The 26,003-nt window shown below is 42.6% G+C and overlaps 1 protein-coding gene across 1 annotated transcript in view; it reads left to right on the forward strand.

Moving 5' to 3' along the window:
* Positions 1-8,382: 8,382 nt before the first annotated feature.
* The window catches only part of LOC140726470 (uncharacterized), a 158,475-nt gene continuing 140,854 nt past the window's right edge, over positions 8,383-26,003 (forward strand). The window contains exon 1 of the mRNA XM_073042897.1: positions 8,383-8,509. Coding sequence (XP_072898998.1) covers positions 8,474-8,509 — 36 coding nt within the window. The 5' untranslated portion in view covers positions 8,383-8,473. The remainder of the gene's footprint in view (positions 8,510-26,003) is intronic.

The raw sequence follows: 26,003 nt of genomic DNA on the forward strand, positions 1-26,003 counted from the left end.
TGTTGCATTTGCTTCAGGTTTCACCTTTAAACCTAATCTGGTGTAAGTGAGCCACTGACACAATGGTAACAATTTGTTCTAACAGACCAATTTCTGTTTAGGCATTGCCTTTGAGTTCTGTTCATTTGGACTGTGTAGGTATTTAGTACGTATGTGTACTCTCCCTGTTAGGTGCGTGCGGGAGGAGTGGGGAGAATTGTGGGATGTCGAGGTGGTGGCCCTTGGGTATTAAATGGAGATGTTGAAAGTAAAGTTGTTTAAACAAAAGAAAAATACGACCTTGTGACGACCCACTTTCTGCGCAGGCTAACTGGCTCACAAATAGCCAGCGCGCGGGGGGAGACTTTGGTAATGCACCTCTGACGTCATTTCCACCCGGAGAGGGTGGGCGCTAAGGATTAAATGCCAGCGCCGCGAAGTTTGAATAAACTAGTCTCCAAACGACTTACCGACTGCGTGTCGTTGTTTCAGTGCTGTGTGTGGCACATCGCTACCTTGGTGACCCTGATGGTCCAAACGGGATTTGGACCAAAGATGACTGACTCTTCATCTGTTCACGCAGTTTCGCTAAAACTGCCAACTTTCTGGACGCTGCGACCATGCGTGTCGTTTAACCAAGCAGAAGCCCTCTTCCAGATTCGACAGATATCCTCTGATTCCACGCGTTACTACCACGTAGTGAGTGCCCTTGACCAGGAGACGGCCGCCCAGGTTGCGGATTTCATACAGTCGCCCCCGGAAGAAGGCAAATATGAAGCATTCAAAGCGTTGCTCATTGGGACCTTTGGCCTCTCACGGCATGAGTGAGGTGCCCGCCTGCTTCACCTGGACGGTTTGGGAGACAGACTGCTGTCAGCATTGATGAATGAGATGCTGGCCCTGGCTGATGGACACAAGCCCTGCCTCATGTTCGAGCAAGAGTTCCTAGAGCGACTGCCCGAGGACATACATCTGCTGCTGGCCGACGCAGATTTCAGCGACCCCTGGAAGGTGGCGGTCCGGGCAGACGTGCTGTGGAAAGCCAAGAGGGAGAGCGTGGCGTCCGTCGGTCAGATTACCAGGCCACACGCCCAACAGCAGACCAGACCAGGCCCGGCAGGGGGGCACACACAACACAGAGGCAGGAGTGAGGAGGCCAGTGAACAGTGGTGTTTTTACCACCAGCAGTGGGGCACAAAAGCCCGCCGTTGTCGCCCGCCCTGCAAGGGCCAGGGCCAGCTGCCGCTAATGACTATGGCGGCTGGCCACCAGGACAGCCTCTTGTATGTCTGGGGCAGACAGTCGGGATGCTACTTCTTGGTCGACACCCGAGCGGAGATCAGCGTCTTGCCCCCGATGGGGTACGACACCCGCTACAGGAAGCCAGTACCCACCCTGAGGGCCGCAAACGGCAGCACGTTACGGACCTACGGCACCCGCACAGTGCAGCTGCAGTTCGTCTCCAGCTGGTTTACGTGTGACTTCACACTGGCCGCGGTGGCCCAACCACTTCTGGGGGTGGACTTCTTGCAAGCTCACAGCCTGCTGGTCGACTTGCAAGGGAAAAGACTGGTACATGCCGAGACTTTCCAGACGTTCTCCCTGGGTGAAGCCAAGTGGCCAGCTCCACACCTGGACTCCATCACGCTGTCGGACAACGAATTCACCAGAATCCTAGCGGACTTTCCATCGATTCTGGCACCGCAGTTCACGGCAGCCATGCCCAGACACTGGGTACAGCACCACATTCTGACCCAGGGACCACCCCTCCAAGCCCGTGCACAAAGGCTCCCCCTGGAAAAGCTCCGCCTGGCGAAGGAGGAGTTCAAGATGATGGAGGAATTGGGGATTGTACGGAGGCCCGACAGCCCATGGGCTTCCCCCCGTACGTGGTGCCCAAAGCAGCCGGGGGTTGGAGACCATGCGGCAACTACCGCAGACTGAACGAGGCTACAACACCAGACTGCTACCCCGTGCTGCACATACAGGACTTTGCAGCAAACCTGCACAGGGCAAGAATCTTCCAAAGTAGACCTCATGCGAGGATACCATCAAATCCCGCTACACCCTGAAGATATCCCCAAAACAGCACTCATCACCCCGTTCAGCCTGTTCGAGTTCCTCTGAATGCCATTCGGCCTGAAAAATGCTGCACAGACATTCCAGCGGCAAATGGATGCGGTGGGACGCGACCTGGACTTTGCGTTCATCTATTTGGACGACATCAGTTGTCGTCAGGAGCATCTGCCAGCTCTACTCACGCCTGAGTGATTTTGGCCTCACGATCAACCCGGCCAAATGCCAGTTCGGTCTCAATACCATTGACTTCCTGGGCCACAGGATTACCAAAGACAGGGCAACACCTCTGCCCGCCAAGGTAGACGCGATCTGCCACTTTGCCCGGCCCAACACGGTCAAAGGCCTGCAGGAGTTCGTTGGTATGGTGAACTTCTACCACCGTTTCCTCCCCTCAGCAGCCCGTATCATGCGCCCTTTGTACACCCTGATGTTGGGTAAAGGCAAGGACATTACTTGGGACGAGGAGGCCGCGGCCACTTTCGTTAAAGCCAAGGAAGCCTGGGCAGATGCCGCGATGCTGGTGCACCCCAGAACGGACGTTCCGACCGCCCTCACGGTGGATGCATCCAACACAGCAGTCGGTGGGGTGCTGGAGCAGCTCATTGAGGGGCGCTGGCAACCCCTGGCGTTCTTCACCTGAACTCAAGTACAGTGCTTTCGACCGGGAGCTGTTGGCACTGTATCTGGCAATCCGGCATTTCAGGTACTTCTTAGAAGTTCACGGACCACAAACCGTTGACCTTCCTGTTCATGAAGTTGTCCGATCCTTGGTCGGCTCGCCAGCAGTCCTACATCTCCGAGTACACGACGGACATCCAGCATGTCTCAGAAAAGGACAACGTCGTGGCGGACGCACTCTCCAGACCAGCTGTCCAGGCCCTGTCCCTGGGGGTGGACTATGCAGCACCGGCGGAGGCGCAGCAGGCAGACGATGAGATGCCCAGCTACAGGACCGCAGTCTCGGGTTTGCAGCTGCAGGACTTTCTCGTAGGCCCAGGTGAGAGGACCCTCCTGTGCAACGTGGCTACCGGCCAACCTCGCCCCATCGTCCCGGTAGTCTGGAGGCGGCGAGTTTTCAACTCCATACACGGTTTTGCGCTCCCATCTATCAGGACAACTGTCCGGCTGGTCTCCAGCAAGTTTGCGTGGCACGGACTTCACAAGCAGGTCAGTGAATGGGCCAGAACGTGCGCGCAGTGCCAAACAGCCAAAGTGCAGCGGCACACTAAAGCCCCGCCGCAGCAGTTCGAACCCACCCACCGGAGGTTCGACCACATTCATGTGGATATCGTGGGCCCCCTACCAGTGTCCCGAGGAGCGCGGTACCTCCTAACTATGGTAGACCGGTTCACGAGGTGGCCAGAGGCGGTCCCGCTCACCGACACATCTGCCGATTCCTGCGCCCGAGCACTGATCGCAACCTGGGTAGAACGCTTCGGGGTACTGGCTCACATTACCTCCGACAGAGGCGCCCAGTTCACCTCCAGCCTGTGGCCAGCCTGTTGGGAACGCAGCAACACCACACTACTGCCTACCATCCACAGTCGAACGGACTAGTGGAACGCTTCCACCGTCACTTGAAGTCGGCTCTCATGGCCTGCCTGAGAGGACCTAACTGGGTGGACAAGCTTCCCCTGGGTCCTGCTTGGAATCTGTACAGCGCCCAAAGAGGATCTGCACACCTCGTTGGCCAAGTTGGTGTACGGCGCACCCCTGGCCATCCCAGGAGAGCTCATACCAGCCCCAAGGGGGCAAGAGGAAGAACCCACAGCAGTCCTGGGCAGGCTGTGCAAAAGGCTCGGCAAACTGGCCCCCGTACTGACTTCACAGCACGGACGGACCCCGACCCATGTACCCAAAGACCTGCAGGACTGTAAGTTTGTGTTTGTACGAAGGGGCGGACACCGGGCACCGCTACAGCGGCCCTACGAGGGGCCGTTCAAGGTGATCAACAACAATGGGTCCACGTTCGTTCTGGACATTGGGGGGAAAGAGGAGGTTTTCACGGTGGACTGACTCAAACCAGCCCATGTGGACTTGGCGCAGCCCGTCGAGGTTCAGGCACCGCGGCGCAGAGGCAGACCTCCCAAACAGAGGCTGATCCAGACAGTGGACATTGGGGGGGGTGTATCGCCGGTTCTGGTGGGGGGGGGGGGGGTTATGTGGCGACCCACTTTCTGCACAGGCGAACCGGCTCACAAATAGCTAGCGCACGGGGGGAGACTTTGGTAAGGCACCTCTGACGTCATTTCCGCCCGGAGAGGGCGGGCGCTAGGGATTAAATGCCAGTGCCGCAAAGTTTGAATAAACTAGTCTCCAAATGACTTACCGACTGCGTGTCGTTATTTCAGCGTTGTGTGTGGCACATCGCTACAACCTTGTTGTTCAGGCATTAACAGTGGTAGCAGAGAATGGCTTCCAATTATAAGATCCCACCAGCCTTACAAAAGCTGATAAAATGAAATTGTAATGTCGACTCGTGTTATGGAACAGCCTTGGCTGTTGTGTTGTCGCTTTTGGGAAGAGTGAGGTAATTGACAGCTGTAAGACATGACAAAAGTTTGGCAAGCTCAAGCCCAAGCCTGCGGTTGGTTTGCCACTAGCATCTGAATACAAAGAAGCAGTGGCCGTATACCTACGTGAGCTGGTGCAAGGAGTGGTATCTCCACATCATTGAGGTTACATGTTTCAGTGCTGATAGCATTGTAAATAAAAGAGACCCTCAGAGATGGTTTTTAAAAAACTTCATCCCTTCCTGGATGAGTGTGCATTGCCCACCTGAGAAACTGCTAATGGTGGTGAATTTAATGATGAATTCTGAGGTATAGTAGAGAACTTCAACATTGAAACAAAGACAAAAACAGCATATGGTCCTTGGAGTAATGGACTTCTGGAGCGAGACAGATTAATGGTTATTGAGATAAAACTGAATGTAAAGAAAAGCAATGACTGTGATTGGAACACAGCCCTGGACTGGGCCTTTATTGCAAAGAATACCATGCACAATGTACGTGGCTGTAGCCCGGTATCATTTGTTGTTCAGCCAGAATCCAATCCTTCCCTCTTTGCTGATTGATGGACCACCTGCTCTAGAGGGCAGTACAAGGAATGTGTGGGTTGGGAAACATATTTCATCACTGCATGTGCCACAGGAGGGCTTTCACTGAAGCAGAGTGTTCAGAGAGAGTTTGAAGAGCACTAAGGGCACAGGTACATCCTACAAATGACACAGGGCACCGTGTATTACAAAAGAGCAGACTGTACAGAATGGAAAGGTCCTGGAGTTGCCATTGGTCAGGATGGAGTTATGGTATTTGTGAGACATGGAGGTATATATGTGAGAGTGCATCATTCCAGACTATGTAAAGTATTAACTGAAGACCATCAGAACTCCATGGCAAATGACACAAAAAATGAAAAGCATTTACCTGGCACATAGTCACATAGTACAGACAAGGATCAAGAGAGGGCAGTTGGGAACTCAACAGACTTTCCTGAACAGAAGTCACACATGCAAAGACAACATGGAAGTTTCCGTCTTCAAACAGGACAGACTGTGAGGTTTGTAGACCAAGACATTGGTATTTCATGCAAAGCTGAAGTCTTAGGACGAGCAGGCAAAGCCATTGGGAGAAACGAAAGTTGGTACAACTTGAATTACCTAGAACCAGTCATGGTCACCAGCACTGCAGGGTCAGTCAACATGTCATGTGTAGACAGACTTCATATTGAATGAACTCTCGATCAGGCTGAACTATGTGAGAAATATGAAGATGACCTAGTAACTAAAGAGATGTCGTTTGAATCAGCAAATCAGGATGAAATCAGAAGTTGGAGAAATAATGGAGTGTTTGAGGAAGCCAGAGACATTGGTCAAAAGACAGTGTGCACCCTGAAAGAATCCCGCCAGGAATTATACCAGAAGCACAGCTGATGGTTTTGAGAAACTGAACATAGAAGAACTCAGAAAAGACTCTCCAACATGTGCATTAGAGTCTCTCCAACTGCTTCTCTTAGTGATATTTCGGAAGCATTGGCAACCCCATTGCATGGACATAAAATCTGCATTCTTACAGGGAATGGAACTGTCATGTGACATTGACATAAAATGTGTGAATGGTCTAGCAGTTGCATCACTCTGGTATAAAAAGGTTAAGGAAATAATGTTGAAATCAGGTGGAACGATGTCACAAGTGGATCCAGCTGTTTTTTTACTGGCAAGATTCAGGATATCATGTGCTTATAATACTTGCCTCTTGTGTAGATGACTATATGCGGGGAGTCTCACAAAACCTTGCCATACCAGTTATCCTTCAGCTAAAGTCAGCCTTTCAGGTTTGACGGGAGAGACATGACAGATTCTGCTATGTAGAGATAGATAACCTTGCTGTTGATGGAACAGTACAACTGCAGCAAGAAAGCTACATCAGGAATGTTCAGGCAATCTGTGTGGAATCTTCACTTGCCACACAGTGGGATTCACCCCTCAGTGAAGCGGAGCAATTTAGAATCTGACCTATCTTTGACCCAAGGGTGGCAAGGCAGAGCAGATCTGACATCATGTTTGATGCCTGCAGCTTGGCGTCCAGCACAAGCTTTACATGAGGCAAACAAGATTGTGCGCAGAATTCAATCTGAAAAAGAAGTCTTGAAATTTCAACAGTTTTGTAAGATAGCTCCCTGAGGCTTGTTGTCTTCGGTGATGCCTCACTTGGAAATCTTTCTGGTCAAGGTACTCAAGGGGACATTTTATTGTACTGATGGGAGAAGAGGAAAGATTTTCACCTCTCTATTGCTGATCAAAAAGGATCTGAACGGATGTACAGAATATGCTGGCTGAAGAAACCCTTGCAATGTCTGAAGGTATTGATAATGCTGTTTTTCTGGCCCCACACTATTCTAAACTTCTCTATGGTGACCAAAAGAAGGACAGTTGACAAATAACTTGTCACAGACAACTACTCGGTGGATTTGATAGTATCAATCAAAAAGTCAGTTACAGCAAAGAGGCTTCTCTTAGAGACGAGCACCATCAAAGAACTTGCCCAAGCACAGAAAATTCGTCATGTGGTATGTTCAACTACAAAGGAACAATTTGCTGACTGTCTCACAAAGCAGGGAGTCCCAGCTCTTGTGTTGTTAGAGGCACGTAGTGAAGGATTGGGTACCTTAAGAGTTGTATTAACTTCAAGGGTTAGGACTAAGTCCCATATCCTAATGGACATTTGAATTGTCTTCACATTTTTTTTCAAAGTAATTTTCTTTAATACCTACTTAAAGGATGAGAATTTGTTGAGTTCTGTTCATTTGGACTATAAGTATTTAGTATGAATGTACACTCTCCCTGTTATATGTGTTTGCATGGGAGGAGCAGGGGTAATTGTGGGATGTAAAGGTGGTGGCCCTCAGGTATTGAATGAAGACATTGTAAGTTTAAACAAAAGAAAAACATGTCCTTGTTGTTTGAGTTCCATTGATACAGCAATTTCAACAGCTCTTTTAAATGTGAGTTGTGCTACAGTTAGGAGTCATTTTTGAATGCTATCTGGTGAGATTCCACAAACTAAACCATTTTTCAGTGCATCATTAAGCCCATCACTGAACTGACAATGCTCAGATAATCTCTTCAGTTCAGCCACATTCACTGAAATGGACTTGCCTTCCTTTTTAGGTTTCATGAACAGAATCAAGTGTTTTGCAATTAACAGTGGTTTTGGTTCTAAATGTTCCTGAAGTACTTTCATGATATCAGCAAAGCTAATTTCGGCTGCTTTGGTTGGAGCAGTTAAACTTGAAAGCAAACTGTATGCTCTTCCACCTAATGCATTCAGCAAAACTGGCACTCACTTCTTATTGGCTATTTCATTTACTTCAAAATGCTGTTCAATTAGTTTAGTGTGTATCAGCTAGTTATCTTTTGTGCAATCAAATGTGCCTATCTTTCCGATGTAGCCAGCCATTTCTGCTTTTTTAAAAAAAATTGTGATTATTGCCCGATACTCACTATTTATGAACTCCTGAATTCAACCGTTGCCTACCTTTTTTTTAAACTCAACTGTCTTGCTGTGCTTCAACAGGTAGGGGATAATCTTGGGTTCATTTTAAACTTACTCATCGCTGAAACTCCAATGCATAAAGCTAATTGAAAGAGGAAACACCTAGCTGGGAATAATGTGCGTACTCTAGTTTCACTTTTAGTTCAGTGAGGCATGCCCTAATGACGTATGCCATTCACATACTTCTACATATAACCTGCAAATTATTATGTAAAGAACAAAGAATGTTTACTCAAACAATGTATGTACAATATTACTGAGATATTAAATGCACAACACTTCACCGTCATGTTTGACTACTTACAGATACTAAGGGTCTGGTTTTTTGGCAACCCAGGCTGATATGAAAAATAGGAAGAATGAATAGCCAAGAACAGACAGAAGTTCAACTGGTGGTAGGCACATGGTGATGATATTTGAGATATCCATGGCATTGTTTGATGCACTCATGTTTGGTCATTCCTGATAACATTGCTACTGCATCTTTTGGATCTTCCATTTTGTCAGGAGATTCAAGGTAGAATGTATACACTGTGAAATCTAAAGTACCAAGTCCTTTATTGGTAGTCGGTTTATTATTGTACTGAGATAGTGAAAGGTTTATTTTTTGCATGCCATCCAGACAGATCATTTCATTCAGAAGTACATTGAGTTAGTACTGGGGGGGGGGGGGGGCGGAAACAGAATATAGTTGGTTATTTAGTATATTGCAGGTAGACAAATAAAGTCCAAGGGCTATGGCAAGGTAGATTGACAGATCAAGGGTTCATCTCAGTTGGTTTCAATAAGTACATTTAATGTCAGAGAAATGTATACAATTATACATCCTGAAATTCTTTTTCTTCACAAACATCCATGAAAACAGTGCCCCAAAAATGAATGACAGTTAAATGTTAGAACCCTCTCCCACACACAAGCTGCAACAAGCCAACACCCTTCCTCCCCACCGGCAAAAAAGTATTGGTACACTCCCCCCCCCCCCCCCCCCATTGAGCACTCAAGTGCGCAGTAAAACATCAATAAAGACAGTCTCCCTCTCTCTCTCCCCCCTCCCCCCACCCAATAAAGGAAAAAGAGGTGTCTCCTTAACACAGTGAGAGGGGAGACATAACAAACAGCTCAATGATTTATGAAGTTAAAAGTCTGTTGTGTTGCTATTTCCGAACTCTGTGCCAAGACAGTCGGCTCCAGAAAGGCTTGGGTCTCTGGACAAACAGCCCACGGCAGTTAACCTGTTGCTCCCAATGTTCCATGTTCTCCTGTGACAACTCAGTCAGGGTTACCGGCCTAGAATCAGCCAGTCTGCAGAGCCATGAAAATCTGGCTCTCTGAAGGCATGCTAGTCTTCCAAGCTGCGTTCTTGGGATATCAAAAAGCGGCTGGTTGTGAGGCCCTGAGAATGGGTCCTCTTCCCACAAAGAACTGAAGTCAGAATGTAACTGCAGGCCAGGGTCTTCAAAAGAACCTTGAAAAGGGAAAAAACGAGATATCAAAGATAGAAATAGAGCTGTTTCCAAAGATGCAAGTAAAGGAGTCGCCATTTAGCACCATCATAACTTAACTCCGCCCCTCCTGAAGTCCTTGAGCCTGGTGATGTGTATTGTCAAGCTTTTATAAAAGTCCAAAAGGAAGAGGAAGATGATGAGAGTGACTGAGGTGTGAGCGTCCTTGTGTATGTTTGCTGCTTGACTAAGCCAATGGGAAGTGTAGATGAAATTATTGGTGGGAAGGCTGGTTTGTGTGATGGACTGGACTGCATTCAAAACTCTAATTTCTTGTGGCCTTGGGAAGAGCAGTTGCCATACCAAGCTGCGATGCATCTAGATAGGATGCTTTCTATGGTGCATCTATAAAACTTGTTAAGAGGCATCAGGGGTGTACTGAATTTTCTAAGCCAGTAAAATTGCTTTCTTGGCTTAAATATGGTTTGCCTGCTTGGCATCCATGTGGCTGGACAAGAACAAATTGTTAATGAGAACTTGAAGCTCTTGAGTTTGTTTATTGTCATTTCAGCTGTATGCATGTATACCGTCAAGTAAAACTGTGTCCTTCTCTGTCAAGGTGCAGAATACAATACATATAGTTCACACACTACACACAAAGTAATATTACCACAAAAAAGTTCACAAATTATTAGGTGTAGGAAGAAGCTGTTTTCCATCTTAACTATCCTTGTCTTAATGCTGTGGAATCTCCTGCTTGATGAGGGTGGGGGGTGGGGGGGAATCAAAGAGATTGTTGGTTAGATGGTAACTATAACAGAGAGAGATATGATTATATTGATACAGAGAGAGATATGTACTCTGCTTCCTGAAGTCTACCAGTTTTGTTTTGTTGACATTGAGGGAAAGGCTGTTGTCTTGACACTGTCTTTGTATGAATGAAGTCACCAGAGGAAAGTACTGGTAGATATGAAGCAGCCTCTCTATTCGACAAAGTGAGATACAACAGACATCAGATGGAGACCCTTTTGGTGGAAAAAGGTCTGCCTGGCCCAACGCTACACAATATTTTATGTGATGAAGATCAAAGAAAATTCAGGACAATTTAAACAAATCTATATTTACAATGTCTTCTGGTCTGCTACAAATGTCTGGATCTTCCCACCATCACACTTAAAATACATTTTAATTACTGTCATATCCATGCATTCAGGTGTTGTTTAGAGTCTGTCATATGTAGGCAATCAGTTAAGTGGACTGTCTGGTCTGCATTTTAAATTTAATCTTCAATGCATATTCAATTCTGAAGGCTAGTGACTGAAGACAGCTAAGTTAATTGCTACATGTGCTAACCCCAAAAATTGTTCTAACAACACCATGCACTAGACCATATATGTCAAACTCAAGGCCCGCGGGCCAAATCCGGCCCGCGGTGGAATTATCTTTGGCCCGCGAGATAATATCTAATTACTATTAAAGCTGGCCCCAGTAATCGAAGCGCCTATGGTGTATGATATGGCTAATGCTGAGTTTATTCAGGTACCAGGTTTTCAGGGTTTTCAGTGTTTATTTGGCAGTCTTGCTCGGCAGTCTTCTTCATAAGAAACGGAATTTGTAAAGTGAAACACTTTGTAGTTATAGCAGACACTGAGACACATGAGAGCAGGCTGAAAAAACGGAGACAACGAAAGCTGCGTTCGCACGAGTCCGACTGATCCGGCCCACATGAAGCTGCATTTTGCTCAATCCGGCCCGTGACCTAAAATGAGTTTGACACCCCTGCACTAGACTCTCTATCTCTTAGTGTGCTCTGTTTCATAGTTGTTTGCAATCTGGCCCGCTATTGACATGTGCAAGCATTCAATGAAAGATATATCATGGGAGGCAATTAAGAGAAGGTTTATCTGGTGTTACGTACCCCGTAACTGGGTCACTTACCAGCAAAGATAGAGAGGTCCGTTGAAGTCTGATGGTACTATTTTTAACAGTATTTATTGATAAAAATACACAAAAATAATTTCAATGCAACCATACAGATAATATACGTCGTCAATACTAAATCTAAAAGCGCGGGTATAATAATAATCAATAAGAAATAACTCTATCGTTGTCTAGGGGATAATGTATTGTCCGATGGAAATATAAAAGTCACTCAAGTTCATTCAAGCTGCAGGCTGCAGCCTTTGGTTGGAGTCAAGAGAGAGAGTTTAAAACTTGTCCATTCCTTTTATGATGTCAATCCTTCGAGAGTCGTTGGGGCTAATTTCTCCTTTGTTTTAGCTAAAGCTGTTCTTCCATGGTAAGGCCCACCAATTCCGAGGCAAATGGAAAAGGACGCACGTGGGCTTTCCACCGGCTTTCACTATTACGCTGTTACAGGTTTTCTAGCGTTTCTTGTGCATCTAAAGGGGCTGTTCCCCAGACCCTCTTTTATCCTGACTCACAGGGTCTCAGATGTCAATCAGGTCGGGATGATGCAGTCCCTCAACCAACCCCCTCTGATCATTCCCTGAGGGCTTCCATGAAGTACAGTACTCAATACACAATTCCGTTTCCAAGAGACAATGGCCATTTCCGTAGCTTTGTATTGTTGAGGGGCCAGAACATTCCAAACCCCCTGTGGATTCTGCGTCTCTCTCTCATTTCCTGGGTCTCCTGACCTGACTTAATAGCGATCTTGCGATTCTCAAAAAGGAGGGGGCACAGGCGTAACACTGGATAATCGATTATGGAGAGATTGTCTGATGAACAGGTAGTCTTTATATTCAAAGTTTAGAAGAATGTGATTATCTTGTTGAAACATAAAGGATTCTTAAGGGGCTTATAGGGTAAATTCTGGGAGGGCATTGCTCCTGAATAAGGGATACCTACTTAAGTACAAGATAAGAAACTTCTCTTAAAGAGTTGTCTTTGGAAATCCTTACCCCAGGGAGCTGAATTCCTGGATGTATTCAGTGATGAGTAGAGTTTAAATCAGCAAGAGTATATAGGGTTATGGGAAAAGAAAAGTGAATGAGGAAAATTGGATCAGCGTTATTTTATTGAATGGATATCTAGGCTTGCAGAAGCAAAATACTTACTTTTATTAATATGTTTATGGTCTTGTGCACAAAGGTGGCACAGAAAGAAAATACAGGATTCCCTTCTGATGGCTAACTTTCGGGGGGGGGGGGTGGTAGGTTTGTGGAGAATTCTTACAAACTATATTATATGCTGAGATTTCCAACTTGACATGCCTGGATCTGACCATGATATTCCACCAAAAGATATCCCCATGAATTGGGCTGAACCCATTGGGTACTAGATCTCTTCCCAAATGGGTACTAAAAATTTGCCCTCTCCTGCTCTGCCATTCAAAAATATCATGGCTGATGCAACTTTGCTTTCATCCAGTTTCCTGTACTACCGCCATAATCTACATTTAATAAATCTAAATGAACTTTGAACATATTCAAGGATTCTGTTCTCTGGGGCTAGAATTTCCAAAAACCAATGTTGGACATCATTGGAAAATGATACAAAGTCAAAGACAGAGTTCATAATGGGAGAGGAACAAAGATTAATATCCCAGTGGAAGTTTGGAGTGTTGCGTGAATGCTCCTGCTAAGTGGTCAACCAGTCCATGTTTGAGCTTCCTGTTAGAGGGAAGGGGATGTGAACGCTGAATGCAACTGAACAAGTTCAAATGAAGACCAAACACAGATTGGTTGTTTGATTTGCTGAATTACAGGTGACAGTGCTGTCAGTTGTATAGCCTCTATTTTCTGCATATCTGTAGTAACTTCTTTTCCTTTCAGCCAAATTAAGGAAATGATTCTCCTTGTCCTTTTTACTTCACCAGCTTTCATGTTCAGTGGCTCATCTTTCATAGTTTTCACCACTTACAATGGGATTTCATCTTAAGATATATCACCCCTCCTTTAACTCTTTCAGCATTCCAAAGGGACTGTCCCCTCTGATTTCCTGGCCTGTTTTTCCATCTCCACAAGTCAAATTGCCCTTTCTCAAGACAATTTCCCATACAACTGCTGGAAATGTAATATTTGTCTTTTCCCCCTTTCTCTTTCCACTTTCCAGGGACATAAATTGTCTTTCCAGGGCAATAACTAGTCCTTTGCATTTTATGTTCACAATGTGACTTCCGCATGGGATGAAACAAATGCAGATTGCGTGCTTTGCAGAACACCTTTGATCATTCTACAAAGGTGATTGTGAGCTTCCATTTAGCTGTCACTTTGATTCTTTATCCCACTTTGATCTGTCTTTGGCTTCCTGTATTATCCCAGTAATGTCAAACGTGAGCTTGGAGCAGCAACTCCTCTACTAGCTAGCTATCTTACAAAGTTGCAACTTGATGTTAAATGTATTAATTTCCGATAGACCCATTTTTATTGGTTGTACTTTAAATTGTTTCCTTTGTTTTTGGTCTAGTTGACTAATGGCAACCTTGACAATTTTGGTTTGTGCCTATCATAAGTAATCCAATTTTTCTCTAGATCACCCTCTCTGCAACTTAGAAAAATACTTATCTTGCCGCTTTTACAGTTACGCTCCAATATATTGATCCTACGTTTCATGCCGTTGATCTTGACCTGCTGATTATGTCCAGCATTCTGTCATTGTACCTGTCTGTCGAATCTTTATGAACTGCCACTATTGCTTTCATTTGATTGGGAGGCTAGACTTGCATAACATTCCAAATGTGATACTGGGCCATGCTGTAGTTGAAAGAAACTGACATTATGACTTGGATCCTCTTGCAATAAAGCCCAGCATGTATTTTAACTTCATAAATCCTGGACCTTTATACTAACTTTGGGTTTAATACTAATGCTTTTCAATCTCTCACCATATAAAAATCCTATTTTCTATATAAGAAACTATTATTAGCAAAACAAGTGATTTCACATTTTTCTGTCATTTTCCATCATGTCCTTGCCTATTCACTATTGCATCTTCCTCATTATCATTTATCATTTCAACTTTTTTTGTATCGTTAGACAGATTGGCAATATCATACTTAGTATGCTCACTCAGTGATGCATTAGATTGTGAATAACTGGAGCCTCAGTTGTGATTCCTGTGGCACTGCAATAGTTATGATCTTGCAACCCAAAATTGGCTTCTGTTCCTTCATGTTGTTTTCTGTCCATTAAAAATGCTCAGTCCAACCTGTATGGTAAGATTTAATCTTTAGTTATCTTTTGTGTGGCATTTTATTAGAAGCCTTCTCAGAATTCAATTATAACATATCAACTTATCTCTTTTTATCAATTCTATTAGCCACAATCTCTAATAGTTTTGTCTAGCATAATTTCCCTTTCATAACTACACATTGACTGCCTAATTTCAATTTTTTTCTCCAAAATGACTTGACACCACTTCTTTAGACTAGATTTCAAGAATTTTCCTACTACCTATGTCAAGCTAACAGTTCCGTTATTCCTAGTTTTCCTTCTGATAAATAATTTGAGTACATTTGCTATCTTCCAATTTTTGGAAAAGGTTCTAGAACATAATTTTGAAATATGCCATTAATACATCTGCCATCTCCATACCCAACTCTTTTAAAAGATGCAGATCATTATGTTCCAAGGGTTTATTGGTGTACAGTCCTATTAATTTTCCAATTTTGTGCTACAAATCCTAATTCCTTTCAGCTTGTTTTTTTTCAAATTTTTGGTTCTTTTGTTCATCAATTGTTCATTGAAGATAGGGAGAAAATATATAATTGCCCTATACTTGTAATTATTTTTGTAAGCTTAGATTTCTTTTGAAACTGGATTCAAATTAAAGAACATACCTACTTTAAAGTAAGGATATCAGGAATATAAAACCAAATTAGACCAAATGCGAATTTTCTCATGATATTTACCAATAAGACTGTTGTTTACACTGGTTTCAACGTGGATTGGTTTCTCCTTTCCTGGGAAAAGTTTTCTGCTGTTGTTAGGTGCTGTGTATTTCTTTAACAATTCAAAATTTAAGTTTTCAGTGAATTTGAGTAGTACCTTATAAGCATTTTAATACCATAGAGATGTAAGATTTAATATTCAAGAGATCCAGCTGTAAGAACATAAGAAATAGGAGCAGGAAGGAGTAGGCCATCCGGCCCATCGAGCTTGCTCCACTATTCAATAAGAATATGACTGATCTGACCATGGACTTGTCTCCACCTACCTGCCTTTTCCCCATAACCCTTAATTCCCCTACTATGCAAAAATCTATCCAACCTTGTCTTAAATATATTTACTGAGGTAGTCTCCACTGCTTCATTGGGCAGAGAATTCCACAGATTCACCACTTTTTGAGAAAAACAGTTCCTCCTCATCTCCATCTTAAATTTACTCCCCCGAATCTTGAGGCTATGTCTCCTAGTTCTAGTCTCTCCTACCAGTAGAAACAACTTTCCTGCCTCTATCTTATCTATCCCTTTCATAATTTTAGATTTTTCTGTAAGATCTCCTCTCATCCTTCTGAATTTCAGCGAGTACAGCCCCAGGTGACTCAATCTCTCCTCAAAGATGAACCCGTGGAAAATTTCTCATGAACCTCCTTTGGACCCTCTTCAGTGCCAACACATCTTTTATTAGATAAGGGCCCAAAACTTAATGCTTCACTTACAGTCTGACTAATACCTTATAAAGCCTCAGAATTACATTCCTGCTCTTATGTTCTAGTCCTCTGAAAATGAATGCAAACATTTCATTTGCCCTTCTTATCACTGACTTAACCTGGAAGTTACCACTTAGGGAATCCTGCACAAGGACTTCCAAGTCCCTTTACACCTCTGGTTTCCTTTTAGGAAATAGACCCCTTTTAGAAAATAGTCTACACCTTAATTCCTTCTACCGAAGTGCATGGCTATACACTTCCCTATACATCTGCCACTTTGACCATTCTAATCTGTTCAAGTACATCTGCAGGCTTCCTGCTTCCTCAACACTACCTGCCCATCCACCTGTCTTTGTATTGTCTGAACACTTGGCAACAAAGCCATCAATTCCAGATAATTGAAATATAATGTGAAAAGAAGCAGTCCAAAAACCAACCCCTGCAAAATACCACTGGTCATTGGCAGCCAACCAGAAAAGGTCCCCTTTATTCCCACTCTTTGCTTCCTGCCAGTCAGCCAATCTTCTATCCATGCTAGTATCTTTCCTGTAATACCATGGGCTCTTATCTTGTTAAGAAGCCTCATTTGCAATACTTTGTTAAAGGCCTTCTGAAAATCCAAATAAACAAATAAACAACATCCACTGACTCCCCTTTGTCTATCCTGCTTGTTAGTCCTTCAAAGAATTCCAACAAGTTCAAGGTTCATTTTATTGTCGAAGTATGCATGGTAAATACAAATCTGATATTTGTCTTTTCCAGACAGCCATGAAATACACATGAAAAAAGTAAAGGAAAAACTCACAGACCCCAGAATCCCCCACCCCTCCCCACAGAGAAAGAACAGCAGCAAAACAATCCCTGACCCTATCTTGTCGGTCAAGATTTCCCAAAAAAGAAACCTGCTAATTAACTTTGGCCTATTTTATCATGTGCTTCCAAGTACCTGGAAACCTCATCCTTACTAAAGGACTCCCAACATCTTCCCAACCACTGAAGTCGGGTAAAGTGGCCTATAATTTCCTGCCTTTTGCCTCCCTTAAAGTGTGGAGTGGCATTTGTAATTTTCCAGTCCTCTGGAAACATTCCAGAATATAGAGATTCTTGAAAGATCATTACTAATGTATCCACAATCTTTTCAGCTACTTCTTTAAAAGCCCTTGACTGTAGCCAGTCTGGTCTATGTGACTTGTCTACCTTCAGAATTTTCCTGAGTACCTTTTACATTCATTTCTATCTGCTGACACTCTCCAGTCGCTGGCATTCCACAGGGAAGACTGATGCAAAATACTATGCAAATCAGTTTATAATTTGCATTACATTTAAAGTTGCAGAATAATACAGCATAGAATAGTACAGTACAGAAGAGACCCTTTATCCCTCCCTATTTATGCTGACTATCATACTAATTCAATTCCTTTTACCTAGACAGTCTATCCCTCTGATTCTTGCCAGTTCATGTCTGTGTAAATGCTCCTTAAACATTCGTATTTTAACTGATATCACTTCACCATCTAAACTTGTCCCATTTGTCTTGTGTTTGGCTTGTAACCTTCTGTACCTTTACTATACACATCTTGCCATAGGGAGTGCAAGATGCTTGATTATATTGATTCTTGCAAGGAGTGATTTAAGTAGACTGGGTCTTTATTCTGTAGAGTTTTAAACAAGGAGGGGTGATATCTATGACATGATGAAGCCAGTAGAAGGCTTGATAGGAAAGGTGCTGGGCTGATGTTTCTCCTGGTTTGTCAGAAACCAAAGGCTGCAAAATCAAAATAAGGGATTGGGCTTTCAAGATTCAGGTGGAAAAGAGACGTCTTCATTCAAAAAATCTAGTCATCCTTAATACTCAGGAGTTCTGGGAAAGGGTCACTCATTGAGCACATTCAGGATTGTGAGTGACCGATTTTCTTAACATCCAAAAAAAAAAATCAAAGAATAATAGATTAGAATAGGGAAGTGGGAAGTCATGGTCATATTGAATGTCTCAGAATGCATGAGGCCAAATAGAGTCATATTGATGCAGAACAAGGAAAAAGGCCCTTTGGTCCAACTAGTCCATGCTGGCTAAATTCTATCTAAGCTATTCCCATTTGTCCATATCCCTTTAAAACTTTCCTGTCCTATAACTGTCCCAAGTATCTTTCAAATCTTGTTGTGATGCTACCAGTCAATATATCTGTGTAAAAAGTCTTGGGCATATTTAAAAAAGAATATTCTGTAAAGAGAAGATGCTTCTAACAATGAAATAAATAGTTTATAAATATCAAAAAAATGACTATGAAGTTCAAAGTAAATTTATTTTTAAGTACATATATGTCACCATAATAAACCCTGAGATTTATTTTCTTGTGGGTGTACTCAATAAATTCATAACAGAATAATAACTATAACAATCAATGAAATACCACACCAACTTGGGTGTTCAACCAGTGTGCAAAAGACAACAAACTATGCAGAAAGAAAGAATAATAAATTAGTAAGTAATATTGAGAATATGAGATGAGTCCTTGAAAGTAAGTCCATAGGTTGTGGGAACATTTCATTGATGGGGCAAGTGAAGTTATCCCCTTTGGTTCAAGACCCTGGTAGTTGAGGAGGAAATACTTGATCTGTTCATGAGTCCTGAAGCTCCTGTACCACCTTCCTGAGGGTAACTGCAAAAGGAGAGCATGTCCTGGATGGTGGAGATCCCTGATGATAGATGCTGCTTTTCTGCTACAGTGTGTCCGTAGATGTGCTGAATGGTGGGGAGGGCTTTACCGTGATGGACTGGGCCATATCCACTACTTTTTGTAGGATTTTCATTTAAGACCAATGGTGTTTCCATACCAGGTTGTGATGCAGACAGTCAATATACCCACCACTACACATCTATAATAGTTTGTCAAAGTTTTAAATTTTATGTCTAAACTTCACAAACTCCTAAGAAAGTAGAGGTACTGTCATGCTTTCTTCATAATTGCTGAGCCCAGGACAGGTCCTCCGAAATAGTAACACTGAGGAATTTACAGTTGCAGACTCTTTACGCCTCTGATCCTCCAATGAGGACTGGCTCATAAACCTCTGGTTTCCTTCTGAAATGAATGATCAGTTCTTTGGTCTTGCTGGTGCTCAGTGAGAGGTTGTTGTGACACCACTCAGCCAGATTTTTGATCTCCCTCCTATATGCTGATTCATCACACCTTTGATTTGGCTTATGCAAAGGTGTAACCAGCAAACTTGAATATCATATTGGAGCTATGCTTAACAACACCGTCTTAAGTGTCAAGTGAATAGAGCAGGGGGCTAAGCACACAGCCTTGTAGTGCATCTGTGCTGATGGAGACCATGGAGGAGATGTTGTCGATCTGAACTGACTGGGGCCTGCAAGTGAGGACATTGAGGATCCAATTCCACAAGGAGGTATTGAAGCCTAAGTCTTGGAGCTTACTAATTAATTTTCAGAGATGATGGTATTGAATGCCAAGCTGTAATCAATAAAGAGCATCCTGCTGAATGCATCTTTGTTGTCCAGATGTTCCAGGGTTGAGTGAAGAGCCAATGAGACAGCTTCTGCTGTGGACCTGTTGCTCCAGTAGACAAATTGGAGCGGATCCAAATCGCTTCTCAAGCAGGAGTTGATGTGTTTCATCATCAGCCTAAAGAGATCAGTTAACAGTTTTTTTTAAAAAAAAAACTAAATCAAATCAATATTTGCTGTAACCACCCTTTCCCTTTAAAACTGCATCAGTTCTCTCAGGTACGCTGCTGTGCAATTTTATATATTTAAAAAAATGGTTTATTAAGTTGTTCCAAGTATCTTGCAGAATTTGCCACAATTCTTCTGCATTCTTTGGCTGCCTAACTTCCTTCTGTCTCTCCAAGTAAACCCAGACAGCCTAATCCATACCATCTAATGCAGAATTCCTTCTTTTTGCTGAAGATACTGTAGTACTGTGTGTTTGGGGTCATTGTCCTGCCGCAGAATGAAGTTGGGACCGATTAGACCCCTTCCTAATTGATTTGTCATACTCACACATTATGATCCACATCGTCCAGTGAAGTTTATCTGTGAAGCCTTGCCATATTGTGTAGGTGCAGTCATGTCATGTGTTTTGAGTGATGGAAGTGAACGCCCCATAGCCTTTACATCACTTTCTCTTACCACTGCAGAAAAAAATTACACCCAGATTGATAGAGGTTTTTGAGTGGGATTTGGTGTGTAAAACATTTTAGCCAATACTTGTGTGGGATACAAGTTTACCCTCATTACTGATTATCAACCACTGATGTTCATTTTCAATCCACATGAGGATGTTCCACTAACTGCAGCAGCACAAATGCAGAATGGATTCTATTCTGTGAGGACGTGTTTACAAGATTGAATTCAAAAGAATGACTAATTATGGAAATGCTGATGGATTGTCTCATTTATCCTAGGAATAGGAAAGACCTGGAAAAAAATTACATAAGTGGACACTCCTCTGGATGTATTTATTTAGAGATTTAGTGTGGAATAGTCCCTTTGAGCCACAATGATTTCACCCTAGCTGAATCACAGAACAATTTACAATGACCAATTAGCCTACTAACCAGTACGTCTTTGGACTGTGGGAGGAAACGCATTCTATGGGGAGGACATACAGACTCCTTACAGAGGATGGTATGATTGAACACCTAACACCTCAACTTGTAATAGCATTGTGCTAACTGCTGTGCCACTGTGGTGTATTCTCCCTAATGGAAATTGAAAGTCTCCCTATTATGGCAGAGGAGATCAAAAGGGAAACTATAAAAGACCCCACACCGTCTCAGGTCTACACAGCAATGAAATGTCTGGAACATGCAACAGATCTTCCAGTTGCCCCATTTTTATCAATCCTTGATGGAGGTTGCCTTTTGTTGGGATTGAGAGCTGTACTATCCAAGTTGAGAGCTAAAGTGTTGGAGAAGCTACATGCCAGTCATCTGGGTGTAGACAAAATGAAAGCATTGGCTGAAAGCTTTGTCTGGTGTTGTGGGTTAGATTGAGCAGCTTACCATGCACTGTTCAGGATGCCAGCATGTCCAGAAGATGCCAAGGATAGTGCCTGTCCATCCTTGGGAATGGTCTGCATTGCCTATGGATTTTGCCAGACCATTCATGGGCACATTTTTTTTTTGGTAGTTGTGGTTGCAGTTACAAAGTGGCTAAGTCTTCCCAATAGCCTGCACGAGAGCCTCCACACTGTTGATGTGTTGTGAAGCCTCTTCTCAAGGACTGGTGTCCCAGAGCACTTAGTCATTGGCAATGGACCACAGTTTGTTGTTAATAGTTTCAGTCATTCCTGAAAATGAATGGAATAAGACATATTATATCTACACTGAACCACCTAGCTCCAAATGGCTTGGTGGAAAGGTTTGTCCAGAGTCTCAAGAATGTACTGCAAGTAATATCAGCAGAATACTCTACACTGACACTTAATCTGTGCTCGCCAGTTTCCTCCTTGCATATTGCAATGCAGCACACTCCACAACCAACAACTCGCCATCTATGCTGTTCCAGGCACTCACACTTCAATCTCCTCAAACTCAGTCTCAGAAGGAGCAGACAGGACAAACAGCTGAGACAAATTGAAGGCTTCTCAAATGAGAAGGTTCACTGTTTCACTCCTGGGGAGGCAATCCTGGCAAGGGATTACAGAGATGATCAAAAACGGGTACTTGGAAAAATTATGGTCAGAACTGGACCACTCTCCTACTCAGTGGAGATTGCAGCTGATGTCACTTGGAGATGATACATCAATCACCTGAGAAGAGCAGAGACAATTGTTAGAAGGAAGGTGTCCTGAGCTGTCAGAGTCTGAATCAACCCTTGCAGCCATTGCAGCGGAGGCCCCACAACCTGAGAGTCTGTCACAGCCATGACCATACAAATAGTTGTATTATATAGTATACTGTGTATTTAAGATGACTAGAGAGTATTATGTTGGATATTTGAGTTGAGATGCATTCTATGTTGAGTTGGAGTTTATTAGAAGTGTAGTGTAGTTAATACTTCTGTAATATTTGAGTAATATTGTAAATGTATTGTTTGGTTAAGTATTCTTTATTTATATAATTCATTATGGGTTATATGTATGAAGTATATGAATGGCATACATCATTATGCCACTATGTCATATGTGATTACCTGGCTAAGGAAAAAACTAAGTTATCCTGAGCTCCTGTGTTTTTCTTTCAATTATTTTTCGGAGTTGCAAAACATAACAGGCTCCCATTGAAGATGTAGTTTGCATTGGATGTGGAGGTTCGTGAGGTGGCAGGTGAGGACAAGAGGAGTTCTATCCCTGTTAAGGTGGTGGGAAGATAGGGTGAGTGTGGAAAATGGAGGAGATACTTGTGAGGCAACATGAATGGTAGAGGAAGAGAAACCCTGTTCTTTAAAGGAGGACATTTAGAAATGAAAGCCTCATCCTGGGAGAAAAAGGTGCAGTGGAGACAAAGGAACTGAGAAAAGGGAATGTCATCTTTTTGAGGGTGAAGACCACCAGTTCCTTCAGAAGGAGGGTGGTGGTGGTGAAGGGGAACTGGTCGGTGCTGTTGTTGAGAAAAATGTGGAGAGATTCAAGGCCTTCTCAATGGAGATATCGGAGTGTATAAGGATAATCTAGCAAATTACCTGATACCCATACAGTCTTCAGCAAAGTGATTCTGAAAGACCATTGCCGATAGTACTATCAAGTAGATTTACTTGCTTTTTACCCACTTGCTGATGTTTAGTTTCGATACCCTTTGAAGATATCATTTGATGAAATGAGGTGAACTGTTAAAAGTGGTCAGTGAGAAAAATTTCCACTGTATGAGGTATGACTCCATACAAAAACTGGAAACTGGTTGTGATTTTCAGAATACAATTACTCCAGCCTCAACATTAGCACAGGAATTTTTCAGTGCAGAATGTCAGGCCCATGAATCATTTAAAGTGAGGACATGCATTGTCAATTGTACAGTGCTCAATCCCATTCACAACTCCTGGACAAATTGAAACAGCTGTCATGCCTATAGGTACATGACCTAGAGAACAGTCAGACACGGGTTGATAAATGGCAAATAACAAGTGCTGAGCAATGACCATCTTTATCTGGTGATTCTGAACAACTATCCTTGGTAATGGTAATCCAGCTCAAGATGTGCCCACCCTCATTATGGAGATGTCTTTTTACCAGAAACTCAAATGGGTCTGTTACATAAATATTCTGGCTGGACATCCGTTAGCCCATGACTCACTTAGTCGCAAGATTTTCCCCTTCCTCTGCAAGGTTCAATTCAGGAATTCTTATTTAGATGAGTGCAGGCCCAACAATTCCTTAGAGGCATTAAAAACAAAGTAACTAACTTATAGGTACCTATCAACTCTCAAACATTTATTTCCTTCACTGATTCATGATAGCTGCAGTTTGTCATCAACAAAATGTAGTCCATTTACTTTGGGCTGATTTGATGCTAACTTCCAAACCAAATACTTCTGTAACCAAGAAGGACAAGAGCGCCAGGAAATTACCTATTGAGCCCTGCTCAGGTAGTGTATCATTCTGTCTTGCAAATTGATTGCTGTTCCTTAATAGCTGGATCTAAATACTGAATTCCTTGCCCAAAATTTGTGTGGGATTATTCGCACCACTTTAGGAAGACAGTATATCATTTTTTCAAGGATAAATAGTGAACAGTGATAAATAGTGTAGAGCAATAAATAGCTGGTGATGCTCAGATCCTGAAAATTAATACAAATAAAAAGCAAATTACATTAAAAGCAATTTTATTTGAACTTTGGGTAGTCTGTCATGTGTTCTTTATTAATTATTTTTGAATCATTAGTTATGTATCAACAGTATTAAGGCAAGTTAGAAAGTGACTATGGATTTAAGAGCTTAGATTTTGTATTTACTGTGACTTAGTTTTCAATGTGACTACATTTAGAAAACACTGTCTTGTAGTACTTCTGCAATGGGAAATGATGCAGTGATGTAGCAACATGTTTTATTGCAGTTCACTTTCTATGACAACCAAGTGACTATATGCAAAGGTTTATGTGTTAGTTATGGCCACAAAGGAGAAAACAATTTTATTTTGATGGGTTGTTGAGTGAGAAAGGCGAAAGTGTTGCCTGTGCTCTCTTACTTTATGATAAGATTTTGGTCCATCTACATTGTAAACAGTCTGTGTTTGTCATATCAACATTCAAAACTATCACTGAAACATTATCCAGTCCATGTCTTTTACAATAGCTTACTCTGTCAGGGTAACAACATTTTGGCATTGAAGGGCATTAGAGATAGCTGAAAAGCTAGTTTACTTATAGCCTTATACAAATCAGTAATGTACGGTAGTTACAGTAATAGATGTTTCAATTTACAATTGCTTTTGTTTTTAAGATCATATGAATTGCTCAGCCATGTGCGAAACAGAAGATTTGTATGGATTGTTAAAACACTTCTGGGGCAGATGTCAAGAAACGGTCACTGTTGACGACTTCATGGAATTGCACAATCATATTTGCTCTGTCTTGGAATACAGTACGATATGCAACTTTCAATAAGTGGAGGTTGCATATCATTCACTCTGCTACACTTGACCCTATGCATTGTGGAGGTCGAAAGATAAGCTGATGCTGCAGAATACCCATCATTTAACTTCTCTGAAGTTGTTATACATGGCAATGAGACATGCCAATTATATTATCTCATCTGATGGATAGAACAATATGTTTGTAAATCCAATCCTAATTAGACCCTCCCTTGTGATTGCATGCCATTGTAAGAATTGTCAGACCACCATAGTGTCTCAAGGATCAGTAATGATAAAGTATAAAGTGCGAAAATTATAATTTTAAAACCTGAAGTTCAGGGTTCCCTCAGAAGCAATAAGAATTTTATTTCTGAATATATATTGCTTCAAGAAATCTTGTTGCATCATTTATCTCATAAGAAATCTTTAATAGCTGGAGTTTATCAGATGTGTGCAAGCTACTAAATTTTCTAACTTCACCAGTGCTTCACATAATTAACTTCCTGTACACACTTCTCTCGAAATGAATTTGAATCTATAATGTAAAAAAAAGTGGTTTTGCAGCCTGATGCACATACTTAATATTGCACGCATTCAGCAGTATTGTTGCTTTGTAGATGCAAAGGATATACAAATATATTTATAAGTAGACTATGTAATTGTGGTACAATTTGCATGAACTCTTTTGCCACAGTAGTGCCTATGTACTGTGGCTAAACAGTGGGAGTGGCCAGTGATGACCTTTGTTTTGTGATCCTCAAGATCACTTTCTTTTGGTGCATTCACATAAACTTGGCCTTGTTTCAAACTTATTTCTACTTCACTGTCTCTAAACTTCTGGGTGTAAGTAGAGTATACTATTGGCTTTCATTTTCACCTGGTCATGACTTGATTCCAGTTTAAATGGTGCTTGTGTTATAATCCAAGGCTTTGGTATGGTGCCAGTGTACTTAGGTGATTTTAGTGGTGTGTCAGAATTTAGCATTAAGCAGCAAATGGGGACCAAATTCAAATTGTTGTTAAACTAATGTAATGAGGTAATGATCCATTTAAGGGTTGTAGTTTTCAAAAAAAAAAACTAATGACTTATTTTGATGGAAAATAGATGTCAACTTGTCTATTAAAATATATTCTTTTCTTTATACTTGATGCTGGTTGAAGACAGGATTTGGCTGAGTGGCACTGTAGTGCATTGCTTATGGAATCTATCCCAAAGAGACTTAGTGTCACTAGGAGAAAGACAGTGAGGCTGGGGTTAGGGCACAGGAACTGCAGAGGGAGAATAACCTACTCCTGAGTG

The sequence above is a fragment of the Hemitrygon akajei genome, chromosome 4, assembly GCF_048418815.1.
Source record: "Hemitrygon akajei chromosome 4, sHemAka1.3, whole genome shotgun sequence".
Classification (NCBI taxonomy): Eukaryota; Metazoa; Chordata; class Chondrichthyes; order Myliobatiformes; family Dasyatidae; genus Hemitrygon; species Hemitrygon akajei.